Below are 22,113 nucleotides of genomic sequence, written 5' to 3' on the forward strand. Positions count from 1 at the left end.
GGTAGTGCAGCCGTTTCACAGCAAGAAGGTCCTGGGTTCAATCCTCGCCGGGGACGCTGTGGGCGCTGAGTGCAGGGTGTTAAGTTGCCCCATGACTTCAGCGCACACACCCTGCATGTTCTCCCCGTGTTCCCTTGGGTAGCTAATGTGAGATACCCTCACAAAAACATGCAACAGTCCTGGGCTATACATGTCCCCTCTGGCCAACCGGGGCTCCAGATGGGGTGGGGAGGATCTGGCCGGAATAACGTGATCTTTCCACGCCCTACGTCCGGCCAGAGAAACCCCACCCTGTCTGGTGAAAAGAAGCGACCTGCTCACTCCTCAGGTTAAGAAGGAGACTTGAGATCAGTGCAGGGCCCTCCCTGGGTTGGTAGAGGGGGCAATGCCCAGGACTGACGTAGGTAGGAGCACTGGGGGATAAAATGGGTAAAAAAAAAAATCAGGGATAAAAATACTGAAAAAAAAAAGACACTAAAAAGATGGTTAGGAGTTGTGACCAGATACAGCATTCATGGTACGGTTACATGAATGAGGACAGTGATGTGACACAAGCACACCACCTTCCAACAGAGCACTTGTTCAAGAATGCCGCCACCTGACGAGCTACTGTCTGAGTCTGTTTAAATTAACAAGTTAAAGGTCTCAAATTCACATTTTCTCTCATCTGCTGTTTTAAAGTGGCAAATAAACTGGATTCCTGTCTGAAAGCAGCAGAAGAGCAAGTGGCTTTACTGCCATCTGAGAAAACTGATAATCCTGAAACATGAAGGAAGCTTCAGTCTATTGATCCACGAATTGCAGCTTTACTCAAATATCTAAGTCCAAACGACATGGCACACCAAATTATTTTATTAACATAATAACAGAAATAAATACATCCACATTTAAATGAGTCATTGTTCTGAGAGTTATACAAAGATATAATTGTAATACAATTTGAAGAAGAAATAATAAAAAAAGCCACACAACATGAATGAACACGTTATAATCCTTCAAAACAACAGCAGCAATCTGAACCTCTAACTCAACTCTGACAATGATTAAAAGGAAAAAGAGGGGGAAAAAATCACAATAAAAGGAACCGCTGACGGCCGTCCAGCCTCCACTGTGGTCAGAGACTCCTACGCCTTTGTGATGCAGCCCTCTTTGATCAGGAAATCATAGATTTTTCTTGTCTTGTTGACGTCGATCTTGATCAGCGCGCGTGCCTGCGCCAGCCGCAGCCCGCCCTGTCGCCTGCACTCGTTCAGCAAGGCCTGTTTGTACTCCAGGTAGGCCCCTGGCACCAGCCGCACCACCTGACACAACTGCACACACACACACACACACACACACACACACACACACACACACACACACACACACACACACACACACACACACACACACACACACACACACACACACACACACACACACACACACACACACACACACACACACACACACACACACACACACACACACACACACACACACACACACACACACACACACACACACACACACACACACACACACACACACACACTTGAAGCATAGCTGATTTGTCATTGAAAAGCCTCAGGATGCTTCATATGATGAAATGATTGTTGGTGACATCAAATTAAATCATCTTGTGTGTAGTTGGGTTTTTTTTTTATAGTTCAACTGCTTCAGTTTCCTTTCATGTTTACAGCCGAGAGAAACATCACAAACACCTGCAAGAACAGACTGTTTACTCAAAGTGTTTGTACAACAAAGAAGAGCTGAAAACACAGCGGGAGCACATTTATGAAAACGCTGCAGCTGCAGAGCTCTTTGAATGTTTCACAGATGAAACACGACCTTTAAAAATGCACCTCTGCCCATGTGAAGCCTCCCTGCGTCATAACCCATCAGACGGGGACTTATCTTCATATGTGCATGTAAGAGTAACAGTTGGATATCTATCTATCTATCTATCTATCTATCTATCTATCTATCTATCTATCTATCTATCTATCTATCTATCTATCTATCTATCTATCTACACACAAATACATATATTTACTGTATTTCATCAAGTGCATTAAACATCCAAATGTGTGGGTAGAAACCAGACTGGGCCCTCTGGTAAGACTATGATCGCAGCAATCCCAAAGCAATCCCACTCCACACCATGTGGTGAATACAAATGATCAGGGAAATGTCACTGACGATATCAAGATCATCTGGTTGTGTGTGTGTTTTGGATTAAAACCACACTTTGACACATTTTAATACACCACTGAAATGAGCAGAAATGCCTTGTTAATTGAAAACAGCCACGCATTTCGTCCAGGCATGACTGATTACTGTTCCCATGGATACATTAATTTGTAGCATCAGTTCTGCAAATCTGGACGGTGGGATGTTTTTGTGTTTGGTGTGAGAGGGAGGCGGGAGGGTGCAGGACAGAGAGCCGGCGCTGCTTCTCCTGTGAGAGCAGCCTTGTGTGCTTAGAAGAAGGTGATGGCAAATGAGAAAGCCAACACAAGAGTCTTGGTCCTTCATCTTTTTAAAGGTATTCTCACACGGAAAGGTGTGCTGAATTAAAACAAAACCCCAGTTCAATTCACATTGGGTGTGGAAATAACTGGACTGAGACCCCCCCTAAAAGAGGTTTCGATCCAGACCCTCCAGAGAACTTTGGTGCAGTCCTGCTGGTGAGAAAATAAGCCAAACTAAAACAGGACAACAGACTAGAAGCACGTGATTTGTAGACTTTCGTTCCTGCAGGAATAACTCCCAATTAAATTATGTATTAATACACACAAGCTCCTGGATTTGGATTTCATTATTACACCGAATCACACAATTTACTCTGAGCTACACAGTTTTTGTGCTTTGCTCTTTATTTACTCTTTTTTAGAGTTTTTATGCTTTAAAACTTGTATTCCTTTTACTGATACCAAATTATACATTTTTTATTAGATTGTACTCACAGTGTTCAACTTTTGTTATTTTTTTAAAATGCACCATATAAATGAATTTCAACCTTGATGTTGACCTTTGCAGTACTACTTTGCACTATTTCTGTTTATTTCTATTTATCAGTGTTCATCTTTGTGGGGTTTAGGTTTATTCAAGGGGAAAATGCATTGAATTTACAAACTGAATTGATTTGGATCAGAGGAAACAAACCGAGGAGTGAAAGCGTCGGCGTCTGTCTCTTCTAACGAACACACAATGCTGTTAGTTTTCAAACTCACACAGACTCTGCAGTTTTCTGAAAGTTTCTGTTCTGTTCAGGTGCGTTTAAATGCACTAACCTGGACACTACAACCTTTTAACGGACAAACGCACCTCACAATGATTCTATAAAACGGAGTGTAAAATGCAGCTGCGGTCTGGTAGATGTGTTTGATTGTTTTGAAGGACTGAAGAAAAAAGTCTGGGAGGCCACAACAAAGAAAGACAGTCCACAAGGCGTAAAGCACAGCGAGTTCTCCAACGGCTGTACCTCTTTCTCGCGCTCGTTGAGCTTCTCTGTTCCCGGCAGTCCAGTCAGGTTGAGAGGAGGGGCGCTCCGTCTGCCCGTTGCTGCGTAACAGATATTCAACAACTTTCAAAAACAGCAGCATCAAAGCGTCACATACACACGTTATCTGAGGTTTGGAGGCAAGTGGAAAAACAACTAGTTTAAAAAGGGAGAAACAGCTAAATAAATATGCACGTATAGACCTATTTTGAGTATTTATGGAGGAGTGCCTGCATCGACGTGAGTGCGACTGGGACCATGCCAAGACTACAGAGAGGATGAAGCACAGAAGGAGAGGTGGGGAGAAGTGTCGTACCTGAAACTGTGATGGTTGTGACAGCTGGAGTGATGCCAGCGTCTCTGAAATCAGGGAGAAAAACATTATCTCTGCTCCGATATTTATACACACACATCCAATATAGACACAGGCTCTTTGAGCTGTGCTCGGTGTTTCACTCTAGTGTCATCCAAAGAAGATGAATCAGTGCGTTCGGGAATTTTTCTAAGGTGGTACCTAGGAATGGGCGATATTTTACCGTTCACGATAAACCGTCAAAAAAATTCCCCACGGTAAGAATTTGTCATCTCACGGTAAAAACAATAAATTCCTGTTAATGACGTTTTTGTGTAAAGACGGATTTATGGTTCGTTGTTAAATCCACGCACAACATATGTGAAGGAAGGAAGGAAGGAAGGAAGGAAGGAAGGAAGGAAGGAAGGAAGGAAGGAATATGAGCCTGAAAGAAAGAAAGAAATGAGCCTGAAAGAAAGAAAGAAAGAAAGAAATGAGCCTGAAAGAAAGAAAGAAATGAGCCTGAAAGAAAGAAAGAAATGAGCCTGAAAGAAAGAAAGAAAGAAAGAAAGAAAGAAAGAAAGAAAGAAAGAAAGAAAGAAAGAAAGAAAGAAAGAAAGAAAGAAAGAAAGAAAGAAAGAAAGAAAGAAAGAAAGAAAGAAAGAAAGAAAGAAAGAAAGAAAGAAAGAAAGAAAGAAAGAAAGAAAGAAAGAAAGAAACATTGATGACGTTTAGTAGTATTTAGTATCTTTTAGAGCAGTGATTTGGGGGCTCCAAAGACTGAATGTGGTGATAGATTTATAGTTAAAGATGGAGTTGAATTGGTATTTTTTTTATCGTCATTTTTATCGTTATCGGGATAAATGCCAGAAATTATCGTGATACATTTTTTAGTCCATACCGCCCATCCCTAGTGGTACCTGGATAAACCCCAAAGAAAATGCTTTAAAGGCTTAAAGGGGTGGGGGGGCAGAAAACACAGAGGCTGAGGGGGAAATTGGCTGCACAGAAATACAAACTGCTTGTTGATTCATCCCAGCACGACGAGGTCAGCGTCCCTGTTCCTCAGTGACTTCGCCCGCACGCCTGTTACACACAGGATGTTTGGAGACTCACATTGCAGCCTGTTTGCTGAGCCACTGCTGACAGGCTCGGCCATCCTGGATGTACTGCAGCACATCACAGAACATGGTCCTCTTCCTCCGCTCCTCGTCGCGCATTCGACCCGCCCGTTCGTACACTTTGGCACCTGGAGTGATGACAGAGACAAAAAATAATAAGTAAAAAAAAAAAAAATTGCACTCTCAACACTTTGTTAGATCCAAAGCCCAAAAACAGCAGACATTCACTTTACTTTGCCAAAAAAAATCATCGCGGCCCTGCTGCTGCAGCACATCATGAAACGTCAAAGTCATGTTAAAATAAAATAACAATATAAATGATTTATCCCGCTGATACAAGGGACTTTAAAATGCCTATAATGGGGAGAGAAAAGGTCAAACGTGACTCACTGCAGAAAGTCTTGATCCCTGCTTTCCTGTACTCCTGCAGCCGGCGGATTTCTCTCCTCAGCTCAAACTCCACTGAGCAAAAACAAAGAGATGAAAACGGTTGAATGCAAATCTGCACAACAGAGCTCTCACACAGCTGCAGATCAGCACTGCATCCATCACGATAGATATGCCTGTACAGCCTCTGAAACGGTTTAATACAGAGGAAAGAAAGTGTGTGTCTTTGGAATTACTTGGTTTTCTACATTAATTTGCAATTAGAAATTATTTAAAAAAAAATCTGATCATTGAGCTGAAGTTCAAAACAAATAATTATCATTTCCAGTGTCTTTGCCGATCACAACCATAAAGCATTCAAAGTACTGGAGGAAAAAAGTGACTTCAATGACACCTAATAGTCCGCAGCAGTTTGCACATCTGGAGTCCGCTTAATGAAACGAGTTTGATGGCGATTGATGAAAGATAAAAGAAACTTTGATTGATAAAAGACACTCAAGAAAATGAAAAGGGTCCACATAACTCTTTTCCTGGCTTTCAAAGGTTTAACATTTAAAGAGTTGCACATTTTATAAAGTAAAAAATAAAGGTTTGGAAAGAAAAGTCGAACTAGGAGTTGACAGAAACTGGTCAATTTCAGGTCAACCAGCTATTAACTCCAACTTATTCTTCCACTCAGATCCGCCTCAAAAACCCCATTTCTTTTATTTGGCTTTCAACCTCAGCGAGACTTAGTTTCTTTAATCTCAGGTGTTTTAGAATTTAGAATTATAATTGTTCTTCTGCCATGTTTTTATACATGTCTGATGTTTTTATCCGTTTGATGTTTCTTAGTGTTCAGTTGTGTGCACTACAGCATGTCGTTCCAGCAATGGTTTTTTAAAGTGCTTTATAGATAAAGTTGGTATGATAACATGTTTAATAGGTGTGTTCGATGCAGGCATAAAAAAATCCTTTTTTTTTGGCATGTAATCAGCTTAAGCACAATGTGTTTGTTTATTATTCCGGCTATAAATAAAAGTGCAGATGGAGATCAGATCACTTTTTTTGATAGATTTATGTAGAAAACCAGTTAAGTCCACGGGGTTCACATAGTTTTTCTTGCCACTGCAAAAGTCATGAATTGACTTGGAAAAATGTGTCAACATTAAGTGTGCAAGTCGGCAGATCGGTGGAGAACAAGTCACTTTTTTGTTTTTATGAGGACAAAATTAAAGAGAGCGAATGCTGGTCCAGTTCAGAATATTTCTGGCTTCTCTGTTGGTTGCCTGGCAACCGCCCAACACCAACAAACAGTCTGGGACACAACCATCTGCCCAAAGGCAAACTGTAAATTTGTATGATTGCAAATGTGAGATCTTTTTTTGGGCAGAGCGGCGGCCGTCCAGCTGCAGAATCGTCAGTAAAACAGTTCATTTCCTTTCATGTATGAACATACGTTCCTGCAGGGCACAGTTAAAAACCAAAACCAGTTGTGTTTGTTTGCGCCTGCCATCAACCAAATACTAACATGCATGACTCTCGATGAACTTGTCATGTTCGATCGGTCCAACAACTCTGGCGAATCTTTTCATTACATCATAGAGATCCTGCACCTCCTTCGGGTAGCATCGCTCCAGCACTGACGAGAGAAAGAGAAGCGAGTGAGTAGGCAGCGGATACAAACAAATATAACTCATAAACATTAAAGAAATACACACCCCCTCACACACTTTCAGACATGAACGGTTTGTGACTTAACACGGTGGGAGAGAAGGGATTCGCTGGGTTTCGTGTTTCTCAAAAACACGAACAGCTGTTCTCACAGACTGAATAAACACTGACCGTATAGGTTTATGAACATTATTAATAGAAATATTAATCAAAGCCTCTAGCTAGCAGTTAGAAATCAAGATAACTGATGCTCACAAAGAGGAAGAATGCAATCAGATATAAAATACCTTTCATGATTTTGGGATGAAATTACAGGTAAGTGAAGTTGGTCAGGAAGGACAACAAAACTGAGGACGAGGAAGTGCTAGCAACAGATTTTTGGTAAGATTTAGCAGACTCTAGAGATGCAGTGTAATAGTTTACTGCTCAGTGACACAAAAGTAATCAGAAGTATTTCCTGTAAATGGCATCTAATATCTAAGCTGTTGTGATGCTGCACTTCTGACAGGATCAACACTTCTGCAAGAAAGTTTGTTCCTTCAGTTACCAAACATGTTAGTATGTGCTTTTTCTCCAAACAGCTGACCGCAATAAGCTCCCAACTGCAAGTACCGCAGTTGCACTTCACCAAAAACCCAAAGACAAAACAGACACTTATCACTTATGGAGGACGTTCAAGGTTTTCCTTCCAGGGTACAAAATCTGGTGGATGTAGAGCGCAGAATTAAACTGTTCAAGTGATTAGGGATTACAGGAGTTGGTTTAATGCTGATTGCAAAAGTAATCAGTCCCAAATACTGAGTTCGACATTGATGTAACAGTTAGTCCTGGAAACAGAGTGGCATCATTTTTCTCGGCTCGGGTTAACTTATTTGGAATGTCAGCTGAAGATATTGATTGCTAAGGCACATTATTTTTAATCTGCTGGAGCAATTCAAGAACAACTTGCAGCCTCCAAGTGACTGACAATACTGACTGCGTTAAAGCAGCCTGCAACCCGAGGCCACAACTAGACGGTGAGAGGAAACATCACACTCCCAGTGGTTGCTGGTATCGTTCCTAGACATCCTGGGAGGTGTTAAGTGAATAAAACATTATTCTCATATAAATGAGAGACTCCATGAACATTAAGAAGCACATGTACAACCCGCAGCTACAAATACAATCTTAAACAGATCAGACCAGCGGTTACCAAACTGGAGATTTCCAGTCTTGGAAAAATTTAGTAACCACACGTATTTGCTTTAACTGCAAATTTCAATGTAAAAGGAGACAATTTTATTATTTTATTCCTTTGACAAGTTTATTTGGGTTAATTTTTTTGTAGACGACTTGACATGTAATCCTTTCAGAAATTGCAAGTTTTCAAAACGCCCAAAACGTGGCCAGACATTTAGATTTAAATGTTAACAGTCAACAGGTTTGATTAAGTCTCATTGTGTTTTTTACATTCAGAGTCAGATTTGACAACAGAGAAAAACAAACCCTTCCTGCATCAGGTGATTTGTCGCTGCAGTGCTCCGACGATGTGCAGTCAGCGCACTCGCCCCACTCAAGAGGCATACACGCTCTGAGGGTTGTTTTGTTTGTCTGAAAGCATCGTTCACGTTGCCGAGTAACAGACGAGTGTGGAAAGCAGTGGGGAGAGCGGCTGTAGGTGTAGGTGTGGTTGTGTGTGGGTCAAGCTCCGTCACCAGACTCCAACATGTGAGCGCTAATTAGCAGCTGCCATCTCAGGCTCAATACTCAAAGTCGGGCTCTTAACAAAACGGCGGGGACACAGAGGGATGTTGTTCACGTCTCCCAGGAGACGCGAGCATGGGTGTGATTTCATAACAGCATGCAAACTCTGAATGCAAACATGAACTGGACCTGAATCACCTGGCCATTCTGCCTCCAGCAGCACCGAGACATGATACTGTAAACCTCCCGGGCTCGGATACTGCTTCCATTATTGAATGTGACACACACACACACACACACACTTTGACAGTCTCCATGACAACCAGTCTGCAGCTCTACAGCTTCTCTGAGTTCTCTTTTGTCTTGAAAGACTGGAAAGATAAGGGTGAGGACGGTTTAAAAAAAAAAGGAAAAGAAAGAGGGAGGACGGCTAACTGGAGGCCGAAGGAAACATAAATAAAACATGAGAACTCTTCAACTCCCAAACCACACACAGATTCACAGAGCAACACGTGAACCGTGCCACAGCGGGCCAGGTGGTTTGACGGGGTTACGAGATGCTATAATTGGAGAGATTCATGTTTAGCAGTCCTCCTCGTCTGATGAAAAACCCAAAGAATTATATTACAGAACAGAGCTCAATGAAATCCAACCTGTAACAGGTGAATCAATAAACTGACTATTTGCAGCCTTGATAAGAAACACAAGCTCCGTCAGCTGCCGTGTTCAAACAACCTGACGGGCCCTGGACTTGTCTGCGTGCTTCCGTAGAGAAGCTCATCAGGGATTTGGCTGCGAGATGTTAAAATCCCACTGTTAGCTTCCATGAACCGCGTTGAAGCAGCGGCCGCAACGGTTACAGTAGCCGACTCACTCTGGAATTTGCGCAGGTTGATCAGCCCGTGGTCTCTGATGATCCTGAAAAAGACGAGTGAGGATTTGCAATCAATATTCTTAAAGCCAAGGCTGGTAAAAATCCGTTAAAACTGAATGAGTGAGATTTTTTTTTTTCTTTAGCAGGGGTGCTGAACTTTATTTTATTATTCTATCAGGTGTTTCCATTATTTTGTCTGCATTCCGCCGGAAACCCGCATGCGGCTCTTTAGCGCCGCCCTAGTGGCTCCCTGGAGCTTTTTCAAAAATGTTGGACCTTTTTTTTCCTTTTTTTCTTCTTTTTTTCTCTTTTTTTCTTTTTTCCTTTTTTTCTTCCTTTTTCCTTTTCTTTTTAATCTCGACATTTCGACTTTTTTCTCGAAATCTTGACTTTTTCTCGACATTTCGACTTTTTTCTCGAAATCTTGACTTTTTCTCGACATTTGGACTTTTTGCTCGAAATTTTGACTTTTTTCTTCGACATTTTGACTTTTCTCTCGACATTTCGACTATTTTCTCAAGATTGTACTTCAACATTAATCTCGACATCTCGACTTTTTTTCCTCAAACTTTCGATTCCTTTCTCAAAATTTCGATTTTTTTCTCCAAATTTCAACTTTTTTCTCGACATTTCAACTTTTTTCTCGAAGTGCATAATGAAAAATAAATCTTCCCCCAGTTATAACTAATATAGATACATGCAGCATGTGTTTCCTTCATTCTAAGGCTTATAAAAGACTTTTCATTTTTTGCGGCTCCAGACATGTTTGTTTTTTGTGTTTTTGGTCCAATATGGCTCTTTCAACATTTTGGGTTGCCGACCCCTGTTCTAGTTGGTTCATTTGTATTATTATTGTCAGCTGTATTAGTAAGGGCAGCGTTAGTTGTTGTCGCCCCCCCCCCCCCCCCCCCCCACTCTGCCAAAAAAAAAAGTTTGGTCTATTTGGTTGGTCACCATAATCCCGCTTACAATCCCCTAATGTAAGCACTTAGATCCAGAACAGGAGGGATTTGATGCTCTAAAACACATTTTTCACGGCCAGGAAACACTAATGGATTCAAGAATAAGCAGCGACTGCTGGACCGGAACTGCATCCGTGGAAACAGAGTCACGTGTGAACTTTGTGGAGCTAACATAACTGCTGGTGTCTGGAGAGAGACAATATTTAAAACCCTCTGTGAATTAGGTTCAGGATTTTTTAAAACCTCCCTTGGCCTGATTGAGGAATTAAGTTCATGAACCCCCTGCACACGGGCATAAATGTGAGGCCAGAGGCAGAACTGGACGTCCGGTTCAGGAGGTGAAAAGTTAGGAGTGATATAGGAGGAGGTTGGAACATGCCTACCCAGCCAAACATGCCATTCCAGCATGCCCGGGAAACACAACTCACTGGCGTTGATTTAGTGACAGCTGCATAGCAGCGAGGGTTGTGTGTATATGTACGAGACTGACAGCAGGCGAATGATGTGGGGAAACTCCCCGTTTCCATTATCTATTAAGCTGACTATTACGTTAATAAGCCACCAATAAATCACAGGACCTTAACATGCTGTAGAGAAACTCATCATGATAATGCGAACTTCACACTTAGCCCCCAAATAATTTACTCTCCAAATCCACATGATGATTATATACACTCAGCTTTCAGGTTGTTTGTGTGTCGCACTGAGCTTTAACTAACTCTCAGGCTGAAATGAAATGAAGTTCAGCCTTTGTTTGAGTTGTTTTGGGGAACAGCTGATTCGTCTGTGTGATCATTTGAGATGATTTTTCAGACACTGACACCGAGTCATTTTATCTAGCTCATTGAACTCAAAGATGACAGGCGGAGTAACCCAGTAACAGCTACAATCACAAACAGAACAGTGAAGGCATGATTAAAAACAAGAGTATTAGCGAAGCCTCTTCAAGGAGGTCTAAATTAGTAGAGATAAAGCAGACAGCAGGGACAGATGAAAAACAAGGACATTTCTTCCTTTGCCAAATGAGAAACTACTTCCATGTGATTAAACTGTAGGGAGGAAGCTCTCTACGCCGTCCCAAACCTTGGAAAACTGTCACATGATGTGGCATTTTTTACAGAAGAAACATTTTCCTAATTTCCTAAAATGTTCAGAAACGGGGAAAAGTTTCCCGAGCGTGTAAAAATTCCGCCTGAATGACTCCATAAGGGCTTGTAATGAGAGCCTGAGAAATATGCTCTAAGGTGCAGTTAAAACCAGCGGATGACTGGCAACTGTGACCTTCCAGCCCTCTCGGGACTCTTTTCTATAGAGAGCTTTTGACATAGCAACAATTAAAATGTGAATCACTGGGTGTAAATCAGCACAGTGAATTCATTAGTTATTAATTAAGAGAGGTCAGACAGCTTTGAAATCGTCATCCTTGTACATTTTAATTTAATACAAATTAATTTATTCAAGCTAATAGCTTAAAAAGCACCTATGGGAATTGAGGCTCCAATAAGTGAACGCAGTCTTATGATGCCCTCTGCTGACAGACTGGGGGTATTGCATCATGTAAATACATAAAGATATAACCATAATTAAAAAAATAAAATAAAAAAAGGACCTACTTCTTTCTCCTTTGTCTCTCTTTTAACCTTGAGTGATAGATATCAACAACTGCCAGCTTCAGTGCTGTAAACAAAAAAGTCAAACCAGAAAGTTAAAAGACATACTGTAAAGTCACTGCACTGTAGTCATATTAAATGTTGCAGTTTAATTTGATCATGGGGGGTAAAAAAAAGCAATAGAAAAAAATGGCAAAAAAGGAAAAAGAATCATACTCACTATGTAAGATATCTGAGTCATCATCCACAAAGTCTATGTCTTTCAAATCCCATTCTGCATAGTTGTCAAACTCCTAGAATGAGAGAAACAAAAAATGATTTTCTGATTCTGGGCACTCGGCCTACGTTCACATAAAACCATCCATCCATTCATGATATTGATTATTCCTGTTTGGGTAAAGAAAAATACAACAAGAATTTAGATGAGGAAAAACAAGAGATGGGATGAGTCTCTCGCTGCGAGGCAGCCACAAGTTATGAGTCACCATTTCAACAATATTTGATAATGAGCCCTCTAGTGGCGGTTCAATTGATCCTTTCATGTCTATGGGTGATCTCATCACACACACGATCAGGTCTAGGACGACGGTATCCCCTCACCTCCATGAAATCTGCTCTGGCTGGCATGTAACCTGCCATGTCTCGAGACAGCACGGAGTCGAACGTGGGCCGAGGGGGATCATCAGTGGCTGCGACATCAGAGGAATACAAACAAATAAAAAACATTCACTGAAAAGGCAAAACCAAACTTCTCACAGGATTTCTGGGGCTTTCAGATAGGATACAGTTTGCGCTGGGCTCACTGCAGGCGTTGGCTGCAGTGCAGGAGAGGAGGGCAAACGCATACAAATCACACCCATGTGGGGTGCCAGTTGCTAGGTGACCGACGGGCTGTCAGAGAAGTGGTTAGGAGACAACTAGTATTCCAAGGTGTAGACTCTGTTGCACGATCTATGTGCCCATCAGTAAAAGATTTACTTGTTAAGAAGTGGATGAGCTGCAGAAATGGGTCCATAATATAAGCAAAGTCAGCAGCGGTGAGAGTTTAGGCTCATCCAGCAGCTGGAGCTGCACACTGGCGGTTTTCAGGGTTACCAAGTGCACCTGTTGGAGGGAGAAGCTCATGGGAAAAATAAGGACCGACTTCAGGTATCCAATCACTCCAGCAAACCAATCTGCTGTAAAAACACTGGTTAAAATGTATTAAGCCCAAGTTGTTGGAAATGTATTCCCCTCTTTATGGTTTTCATCTTGTCCTGTACAGCTCTGGAAAGTCGTAAACCACCAATATCTGAAAATGTCCATTCACTTTGCAGCCAGTTAAGATTCCCCATGTAAAGGGCTGTCGAAAAGCACAGTGACCTGGTTTAATTATTATTTATTTTTTTAACTTCAGTGGAGGGCACAACGACAACACACGCAACCCGGCACTCTGCAAAGCATACACAAGTCAGTTAAAATGTGAAAGGATTTACAGTTAGATGAGCGACGGATGCCGTCTGCTATTGTATGGGTGAAACTGTGAAATGCTTGCCAAGCTTTCAAACAGTGTGGCAGATGGAGACTTGAAGCCTACCAGGAACCACGACAAGTTTTCTAATTCACCAGCTGCTTCTGACCAACTGTCAGGCACGTAGCAATCGGGCTGCAAGTGAGAGTTCATTAAAGTTTGTTTTTATTTTTTGAACTTAACTCTCTCTTCTAGATGCTCTTGAGGCTTATTATCAACACCACTAACCTTAGTGAGCCTAAAATAAAAAGTTTCTAAAACTTCTAGAACCGCCCTTTCAGCCCGTGATGAAGTCAGAAAAAAATTTAAAAAAATAAAGATAATTTCATTCCTTACATATGTGGCCTTTATTGTCAGTTACTGGGCAACATCTGCATGAAAACCTGCATCTGGTTTGGTGAAATTTACACAATTTTAATGTGTAAAGCACCTGCAGACCAGAATAATGCTGTGTACAGAGATCTAAGTACGAAGGGTTTATGTCATATTCTTCCTTTAAAAGTAAAGTAAAACAGGAATACAGCATGAGGGTACTTACGTTTGAAAGGAATGGCCCCTTCAGCAAAGCGCGAGTCTTTAGTTTTGCGCAGGCCGAGTAAGGTGGAAGAGAAGAGCGGGTTATTGATGAAATTCTTCATGTAGTGGTTCTCGCATTCCTCTTTGGATTTAGTGCGCATCTGGTATGCCACATCCTGCCTGAGGAAGACAAATGAAGATGGGAATAAAACACCATGTTTGTGTAAAAGCAGATCTTTACTAGAGATTCAGTTTAGACACATGAAGTTCTGTTACACAAAAGTGTTTGCATGGTTTGTGTGATAAAAAGACCAACATTACGACAAAGGACTAAAGCAGAATTCAGTCCACGTCATAAACTACGACCTTTTTGGTTGCTCTTCTTACATCTGAATACTAAATGAGTGTTTGTAAAGCATCCATGTGGTGACTTCCTCTATTACATTAGATTTAAACTTTAACTTGCGAGCAAACAACAGCAGTTCCTGGGAAGTGTTATGCAACGGTTCAACCTTCAGGCTATGAAAGTTCCTGTGAGAAAAAAACACACCTCGAAACCTAACCTAATGTAGGTGAGAAAAACTGTTTTCAGTCAGACTTCTGTTCAGAGCATAAAAAAAAAATAAATTGACATCACTCACCAGTTCCCAAACCCACAATCCATGACGGCTTCCAGCAGCGCCATCTCCTCCTGCGCCGTCCATCCGGGCTCCAGCACCGGGAAGTCTGAAGTCTGTGAGGACACGTGAGAAACATGATGCATGTTGTGCATGTCTGTGCCACATTTGAGAACTATACAACATTTTACTCACCATAATTTCATATTTGTGATCACTCTGGTGCTTCTTGTATTCAAATCCCCTGGTGAAACACTAAAATGAAACAATGTGTTTAGAGCAAAAGGCCCCAGTCAAAAACATTATTTTACTGATGCATTGATGAGTTTCAAATGTTCTTTTCTTCCTTTTTCCTTTTTATTTGCACATGAGCAGACTGTAAACACCATATAAACTGAATACTTGCTTCCTTAGAGCTAGAGGGTACTTCATATGTCACTTATTTTCAAATCTTTATAACAAATTAAATCCATACAATATTTTTAACACACTGATATTCTAAATTAAGAGTCAAAGAAGGTAACGCTGCTTTGGACCATCCAAAGCTTGAACTTTGATACTTAAAGCATTTGCAGTGACATAATATCAATAATGTTATGCAATGTTGTAACATTAATCTCCTTCAAAAAATGTATTAATTTTCCTTTAAGATTGTGTATTGATAATAGGATAATTATACCAGAGGGTAAAGTTTTTTGTAGGACATCCCATAAATTCCTAGTGGGTTAAGTTGTAGACTCTGTGGTGGTCAATATATGTGTGAATCATGGGTACCATGTACCATGTACCCTGAACGGTTTTCGTTGTACAATTTGAGCTCCATGAATACTGGAAGTCTTGGAATATGTCTGCACCATAAAGACAGAACAATATCTGGCAAATGATGGTCATTCAGTCTTTTCAAGTAATGAACTGACGTAATTTTTGGACTTTTTAGATCTAAACCTGACCAACTAAAATAACCCCAGATCACTGCACTGTCCTCAAAGGGTTGCAAGGTAGGCCTTGAACTGGACGAGTGCATCACCTCATCTGCTGCTTATTTTTTTATCCTGATGCGCCCTCACATTGAAATAGAGTACATTGGACTAGAGTCTAACCTTTATGATCCTGATCAAATTTAAACTTTTTTTCCCCCCTGATCAGTCTTAAAGTTGTTTATGAAGCATTTGAGTTAAATCTACTATTGATTTTCTTCAATCAATTTTTATCAATCATTTAACTAAGCATCACGATTTAATCATATGAAATTTAAATGATTTTAGTTTTAATAATGCATTGGACAATCTCAAGTCTCTTGATTAATTTGATTATGATCACATGATGCAACTTTTAAGGAAATTGCATCAGTCACGGTTAAACAACCTGTTGCTACCTGAAACATCTTAATGACTGCAGAACTTTCCCAACTTACTTATTTGTTTGGTTAAATCTAGACATAACTTTTTTCTTTTCTTTTATTAAATCCAGGCAGTGGCGCTTTCAGTGCGTTAAAACAGTTTGTTCTTGGCAAGGCAAGTTTATTTGTATAGCACAATTCAACACTAATTCAAAGTGCTTTAATAATAATAATAACTTGGATTTATATAGCGCCCTTCTAGGCACCCAGAGCGCTTTACAGAAATCATTATTCATCCATACACATTCTCTCTGGTGGTGGTAAGCTACGTTTGTAGCCACAGCTGCCCTGGGGCAGACTGACGGAAGCGTGGCTGCCATATCGCGCCTAACGGCCCCTCCGACCACCACCAACATTCATACACACTCACACGATTCAATTCAATTCAATTTTATTTATATAGCGTCTAATACAACAGATGTTGTCTCTAGACGCTTTCCAGAGATCCAGAACATGAACATAAACATACACATAAACATAAACATAACACGAGGCAAGGTGGGTAAGGTGTCTTGCCCAAGGACACTACGACAGCAAACTGGGACAGAGCGGGATTCGAACCGCCGACCTTCGGATCATTGGACGACCCGCTCTACCACATGAGCTACTGCCGCCCCGAAACAGCATCAACATTAAAAGCAGCAAGACACAATTAAACAGTAAATAACAAATGCAATGAAATAAAATGATAAGAAAGAGGTAAAATAATAAAAAGCACAGGTTGTTAAAAGTAAGGGCAGTAGAGTACAGCAGGTAAGTATTTAATTCAGGCGTACGCTTCAGTAAACAGTAATGTTTTTAGGCCTGATTTAAAGGAGCTGAGAGCTGGAGCAGACCTCAGGTCTACAGGAAGTTTGTTCCACCGGTGAGGAGCAGAATAACTGAACGCTGCCTCACCTTGCTTGGTTCTGGTTCTTGGGAACCACAACCAACCAGATGCAGATGACCTAAGGCAGTGGTCACCAACCCTGGACCTGATTCTAATTAACGGTCCTCATTAGCTTGTCATCAAATACTGGGCAGTTCTGTTGTTGACACAGGTACTTGTATCACGGTGTGCTGAATCAGGGAAACATCTAAAACATGCTGGATAGGTGATCTTGAGGACGAGGGTTGGTGACCCCTGACCTCAGGGGTCTGGGAGCTTCATAGGAACTAACAGATCAACCATGTATTTTGGTCCAAGACCATGCAGTGCTTTGTAGACCAGCAGTAAGATTTTAAACTCTATCCTCACTGGAAGCCAGTGTAGTGATTTCATGACCGGTGTAATGTGGTCCAGTTTCCTGGTGTTTGTAAGGACTCTGACGGCAGCGTTCTGGATCAGCTGCAGCTGCCTGATTGATCTCTTGTTAAGGCGTGTAAAGATGCCATTGCAATAATCCAACCTACTGAAAATGAATGCATGAATATGTTTTTCCATGTCTTGTTTGGACAGAATCCCCTTAAATCTAGCAATGTTTTTCAGGTGGTAGTAGGCAGATTTAGTGATAAACTTTAGATGGCTGTTGAAGTTCAGGTCTGAGTCAATAATTACACCAAGATTTCTCTTGTCAATATGTGAGTGCCATTAAGGACAAAACACATCAACGGATTTACATGTTCGTGTTTTTCTTTTTAAAAAGTTGTAAGGTGTGTGTCACCTTCTTACCTGCAGACATAATAAAAATGGTGAAGGTCCACATTCCGCACACTTGATGTACGGCTCGGTTAGATAAGATGAGCAGCCTCCGCAGGGCGGCTTACCGAAGGGATCATCTGAAATGGACATGGTGAAGTATTACTCACCAGTGGAGAAGTTTCTTTCTTTCTTTTTGTTTATTTTGGTCATCCAAAAAACAATGTTATTACATGGGTGCAACCATCATCATACAGCACACATGGGGAAAACAGCAAAACCAGAGAGGCACTACAGAGATGGCTCAAATAAATGTGACCAAAAAAGGTGTAGGCTGAACAGACGTGTCAAGTAACAAAGTACAAATACTTTGTTACCTTACTTAAGTAGAAATTTTGGTTATCTATACTTCACTGGAGTAATTGTTTTTCAGAGGATTTTTTACTTTTACTCCTTACATTTTCACGCAATTATCTGTACTTTTTACTCCTTACATTTTAAAAACAGCCTTGTTACTCTATTTCATTTCGGCCTTTAAAAAAAACTATCCAGTTAAATTGCTCCATCCAGATAGAGTGAATTTGGTTGTGGTTGTTTCAGATGTTCTTGTCCAGTTTTGTTCTTACATCCGTTCCCTCAGATTCCTGCAACTAAACTTGGATGTTCATTCCAATAAAGGTTAGGATAAATGATAACATGCCTCTGAAGTTTGACTTTTTGCACCATTACAATACTTATAGGCAACTAATCATCATATCTTCTGCTCTCTGAAACACATGTTAATGCTCAATAGTACACATATATGGTTCTTTAATATATTTGCATTATACTAAGATGCATTCATTTTCAATGGCTTTTGTCGTTAATGGCTTTTTTCCCCCTTACATTACTTTTACTTTTATACTTTAAGTAGTTTTGAAAACAGTACTTTTACTTGAGTAAAAAACTTGAGTTGATACTTCAACTTCTACAGGAGTATTTTTAAACTCTAGTATCTATACTTCTACCTGAGTAATGAATGTGAATACTTTTGACACCTCTGAGGCTGAAGCATGAGCTTGTGATGCCTTTAACCCTATTATCATACAATCAATACTAGACAATGTTTATAAAGAAATGCAGGAAAAACAGCTAATGATTGTTAGAGGTAGGTGCAGAGAAGCAAACAAAAGCATAGTAATAATTATTACACTATGACATTTGATTGCATTACAGTATATTTTTATACCCGTTGATAGTTTTCATTTTAAACATTTTTTTTTAAGGTATGGATCGAACTACACATTCTCAAGTCCTTTTCGCAACAATTCCATAGTTTTACACCATTTACTGAACTACAATGTTCTTTTGAACAAGTTAGATTAAGTGTAATAAGAATATAAGTATTGGTCTTTTAAAGCAGCTCTCGGAGATTACACACTGATCCCTAACCGTGTTCAGGTGATACCTGTCACTTCATGGACCTTTAAAGCTCATGTGTAAATGTGATGAATGTTGTTGTGAGGTTAGCATCTATATGCTAACACGAGGCTAATACATCTATCAAACAAAATAACTCAAGATGTGTTCATTGGAAATATGCAGTAGCTATATAAGTGCATTACACTATCAATACATACTTGAAAAAGATGTTAGACGGTCCATTTGATGACGTTAAAGCAAAGAAAAGTGTATTCGGACGGACGTTTTGGGTCGATCTATTTCTCAGGACTCGCCAGCATTCCTGACGCAGTCGAAGCCAATCGAGCTCGGATGAATCGATGGACTAGACGCTCATCCACAACTTCAATCCATCTACTAAAACATGAGGCCGATGTTGATTTGTAAATGTCGTATAAAATAAACGATGTAATCAAGACTCAATGACTGATCCAAAAAGAAAAAGGTAAAATATTATATCTTTAAAATTATACAATTTGTAAATATTTGACTGCCCGACTGAATATGTTCATATTCATAATTAGTTTTAAATAGAAAAAAAACAAGACCTGGAAACTTTTAAATGTATTGTCCTTCAAATCAGGCTACTATATAACATGCACCAATAAATAACATAACGACGAACAAAACAAATAATACACTACATACAATACTAATCTAATTGAGATCTTTCTTTGTGTTTGTGTAAAATGGTAGAAGTAAAACAAGATTTGAAAGTAAAAACAACAACATATTGGGGGAAAAAAATTACCATTTATTTGTGAGAATTTACATTTTTTCTATTAATTTTCAGGGGCGAAACGTGACTGTAGTCATTCTCCATCTCACCACAGGGTGTTGTTCTTGCACCATTTCCTGAATAAAAACAATGAAAGCCTTTAAAGTCTTTGTCTTCCTCTCACCAAAAGCCTGCAGCTGAATATTTTTATATATGCTGCATGTGAGTAGTGAAAAATAAAACCAGATAATAAATATTACACCTCACAGCATAACAACCCATACTGTTTTTGCCCCAATCCCCCCGTAAAGTTCTTCCAGTACTGCTTTTTGCCCTGGAATTGACCCACTTTAATATGATTTGCAATGAATATCTCAGTGCTGATATTTTCCAGCTTCTGTGTCCAGCTTTGGCCCCCTGAATCAAATAAGTCCAGCATCTCGAGTTGGCCCCAGTAACTACACATTATGAAATCTGGCAAAACAAATATCTGAAAATCTTCATGCATAAAACTGTGGCCCTACATGCGTCAACCCCACAAAAAAAAGAGGGAAAGAAATATTCTTGAGATCTGAGTGGAATGACCCTCTGATTTACTACAGATGTGACAAAAGCAGCAAGCTTTTGCCAGTGTTGCTTGAAACAGTGTTTCTATCTGACGTTAATCTATGCCTGTCACCTAGTTACCACATGACATTTAAACCCTCTGACATTTGGATTTCATTCTCGTTGACGCGTTAAAATGATAACGTCTTCATTTAAATTGCTAATTCTAAATAATTTGGGGTAAACAGGAGCTTTAAACCCATGAAGTAATTCAGCTCCCACAAGTGCAGACTGGGTTAAATCTGAATCATCTCTTCTCTTCCTGCGACCCTGAGCGTCCTCTGTGAGGACAATCTACAGTGACAAGTGTGTTCAGTTGCAGCGTAGCCTATGTCCCATCTCCCGACCCTCTGGGGCTGCATTAGACCTCAAGGGAGAAACGCGGCTATCAAGAGAGCCTTTAGCAGGCCAGATACATGAGTAATAGCAAACTGTCCGCATGACAGGCCGTGCAGAATAAAGGGACGGTCGCACTTCCTCTCCTAGTGGAATTTCTAACTCAGCGCCAGAAGAGTTTGTTTAAACAACCTTTTGAGACCGTTATGATTTATTTGTCTTTGAAGAGGAACTTCTCATTTCCTTGTGACAGTTTGCAGTGTGAACGTTTAGGGGATGAAGCCAAGTTTTACCCAGTTCGGTCTTAAAACAGCAGGTTCTTTCTCTTCTGGTTACAGGATGCACAACGCCTAAAGTATGTGTACTCCAAACAAATTCCTTTTTGACATCTCAGCATCTGTTTCCAAAACAGTGAGTATTAATACACTGCTGTAAAGTAAATGCCTTTATTCTTTTAAGATATCGTTCAGCAAAATGTCTCCATTAGTGGTTCTTTTTGTGATGAGTTAATTCATGTCAATAGATAAACTGCTGTAGTTGCAAATCCATCAAACCCTTTATTTAACAGTATAATTACCTTTTTATATCTGATTCTGGCTACGTTTTAAAATATTGTCTGAACTGAGTCATTTGGTTGAATTTGAAAGGAGATTTTTATTTTTCTTGTCTGATACAGTATTTACAGTAGATGGTCAATAGATGTCATACCTTATTTTTCAGTTGGAGTGTAAACAAGCCAATTTTGCACCTGTTAACTGTACTTTGGAGTATTATCGTCTTCAGATAAAAGAGGCATTGTCTGGAAGGCTTATGTTGCTCTTGGACCTGCGTATATTCTTTCCATTAACTGCCTTTAGTGTCATCATTGCCCAATATGATCATGGGCGCTGGCTTTTGGTGCGAATCACATCTGCTGCAATCACTTGAGTGCCAGCTGGCGCTCTGGGCTTCAAAACCAGTAGGACCACATCATCTGCAAAAATCAAAGACGCAATCGGTAGCAAGTCTAAATAAAAAACACTCCACTGCTGACTGCTCCTTGAAATTCTGTCCATGAAGGTCAGCAACAAGATAGCAGAATCTTTGCATCCATGGTTAAGAACTGGTTGAAAACACAACAAGATTGTACCCACTTTTGAAATGTTACTGTGTGTGTTGTGATGCGTGTTGAGAGGGAGTGAATGAGTGAGGGAGTATGTGTATGATGTGTGGAGATTGTGGGATTATGTGACTGTTTATTTTGTGATTGTTTTTAAATAGATGTAATTTTATATTTTGTATCATAGG

At 40.3% G+C, this 22,113-nt stretch overlaps 1 protein-coding gene across 1 annotated transcript; it reads right to left on the reverse strand.

Annotated features, from left to right (window-relative positions):
* Window positions 1-834: 834 nt before the first annotated feature.
* On the reverse strand, window positions 835-19,467 carry tada2a (transcriptional adaptor 2A). Its single transcript, XM_061720399.1, has 15 exons — window positions 19,346-19,467; window positions 17,760-17,866; window positions 14,905-14,964; window positions 14,734-14,825; window positions 14,115-14,272; window positions 12,667-12,755; window positions 12,287-12,359; window positions 12,070-12,133; window positions 9,495-9,538; window positions 6,795-6,905; window positions 5,288-5,359; window positions 4,893-5,025; window positions 3,801-3,844; window positions 3,467-3,546; window positions 835-1,310 (listed from the first exon to the last, which is right to left on the reverse strand). The coding sequence occupies exons 1-15, from the start codon at window positions 19,368-19,370 to the stop codon at window positions 1,125-1,127; spliced, it is 1,338 nt and encodes a 445-aa protein (XP_061576383.1). The 5' UTR covers window positions 19,371-19,467; the 3' UTR covers window positions 835-1,124.
* Between the last annotated feature and the right edge of the window lie 2,646 nt (window positions 19,468-22,113).

Source organism: Cololabis saira, chromosome 4 (assembly GCF_033807715.1).
Source record: "Cololabis saira isolate AMF1-May2022 chromosome 4, fColSai1.1, whole genome shotgun sequence".
In the NCBI taxonomy this organism is placed as follows: Eukaryota; Metazoa; Chordata; class Actinopteri; order Beloniformes; family Belonidae; genus Cololabis; species Cololabis saira.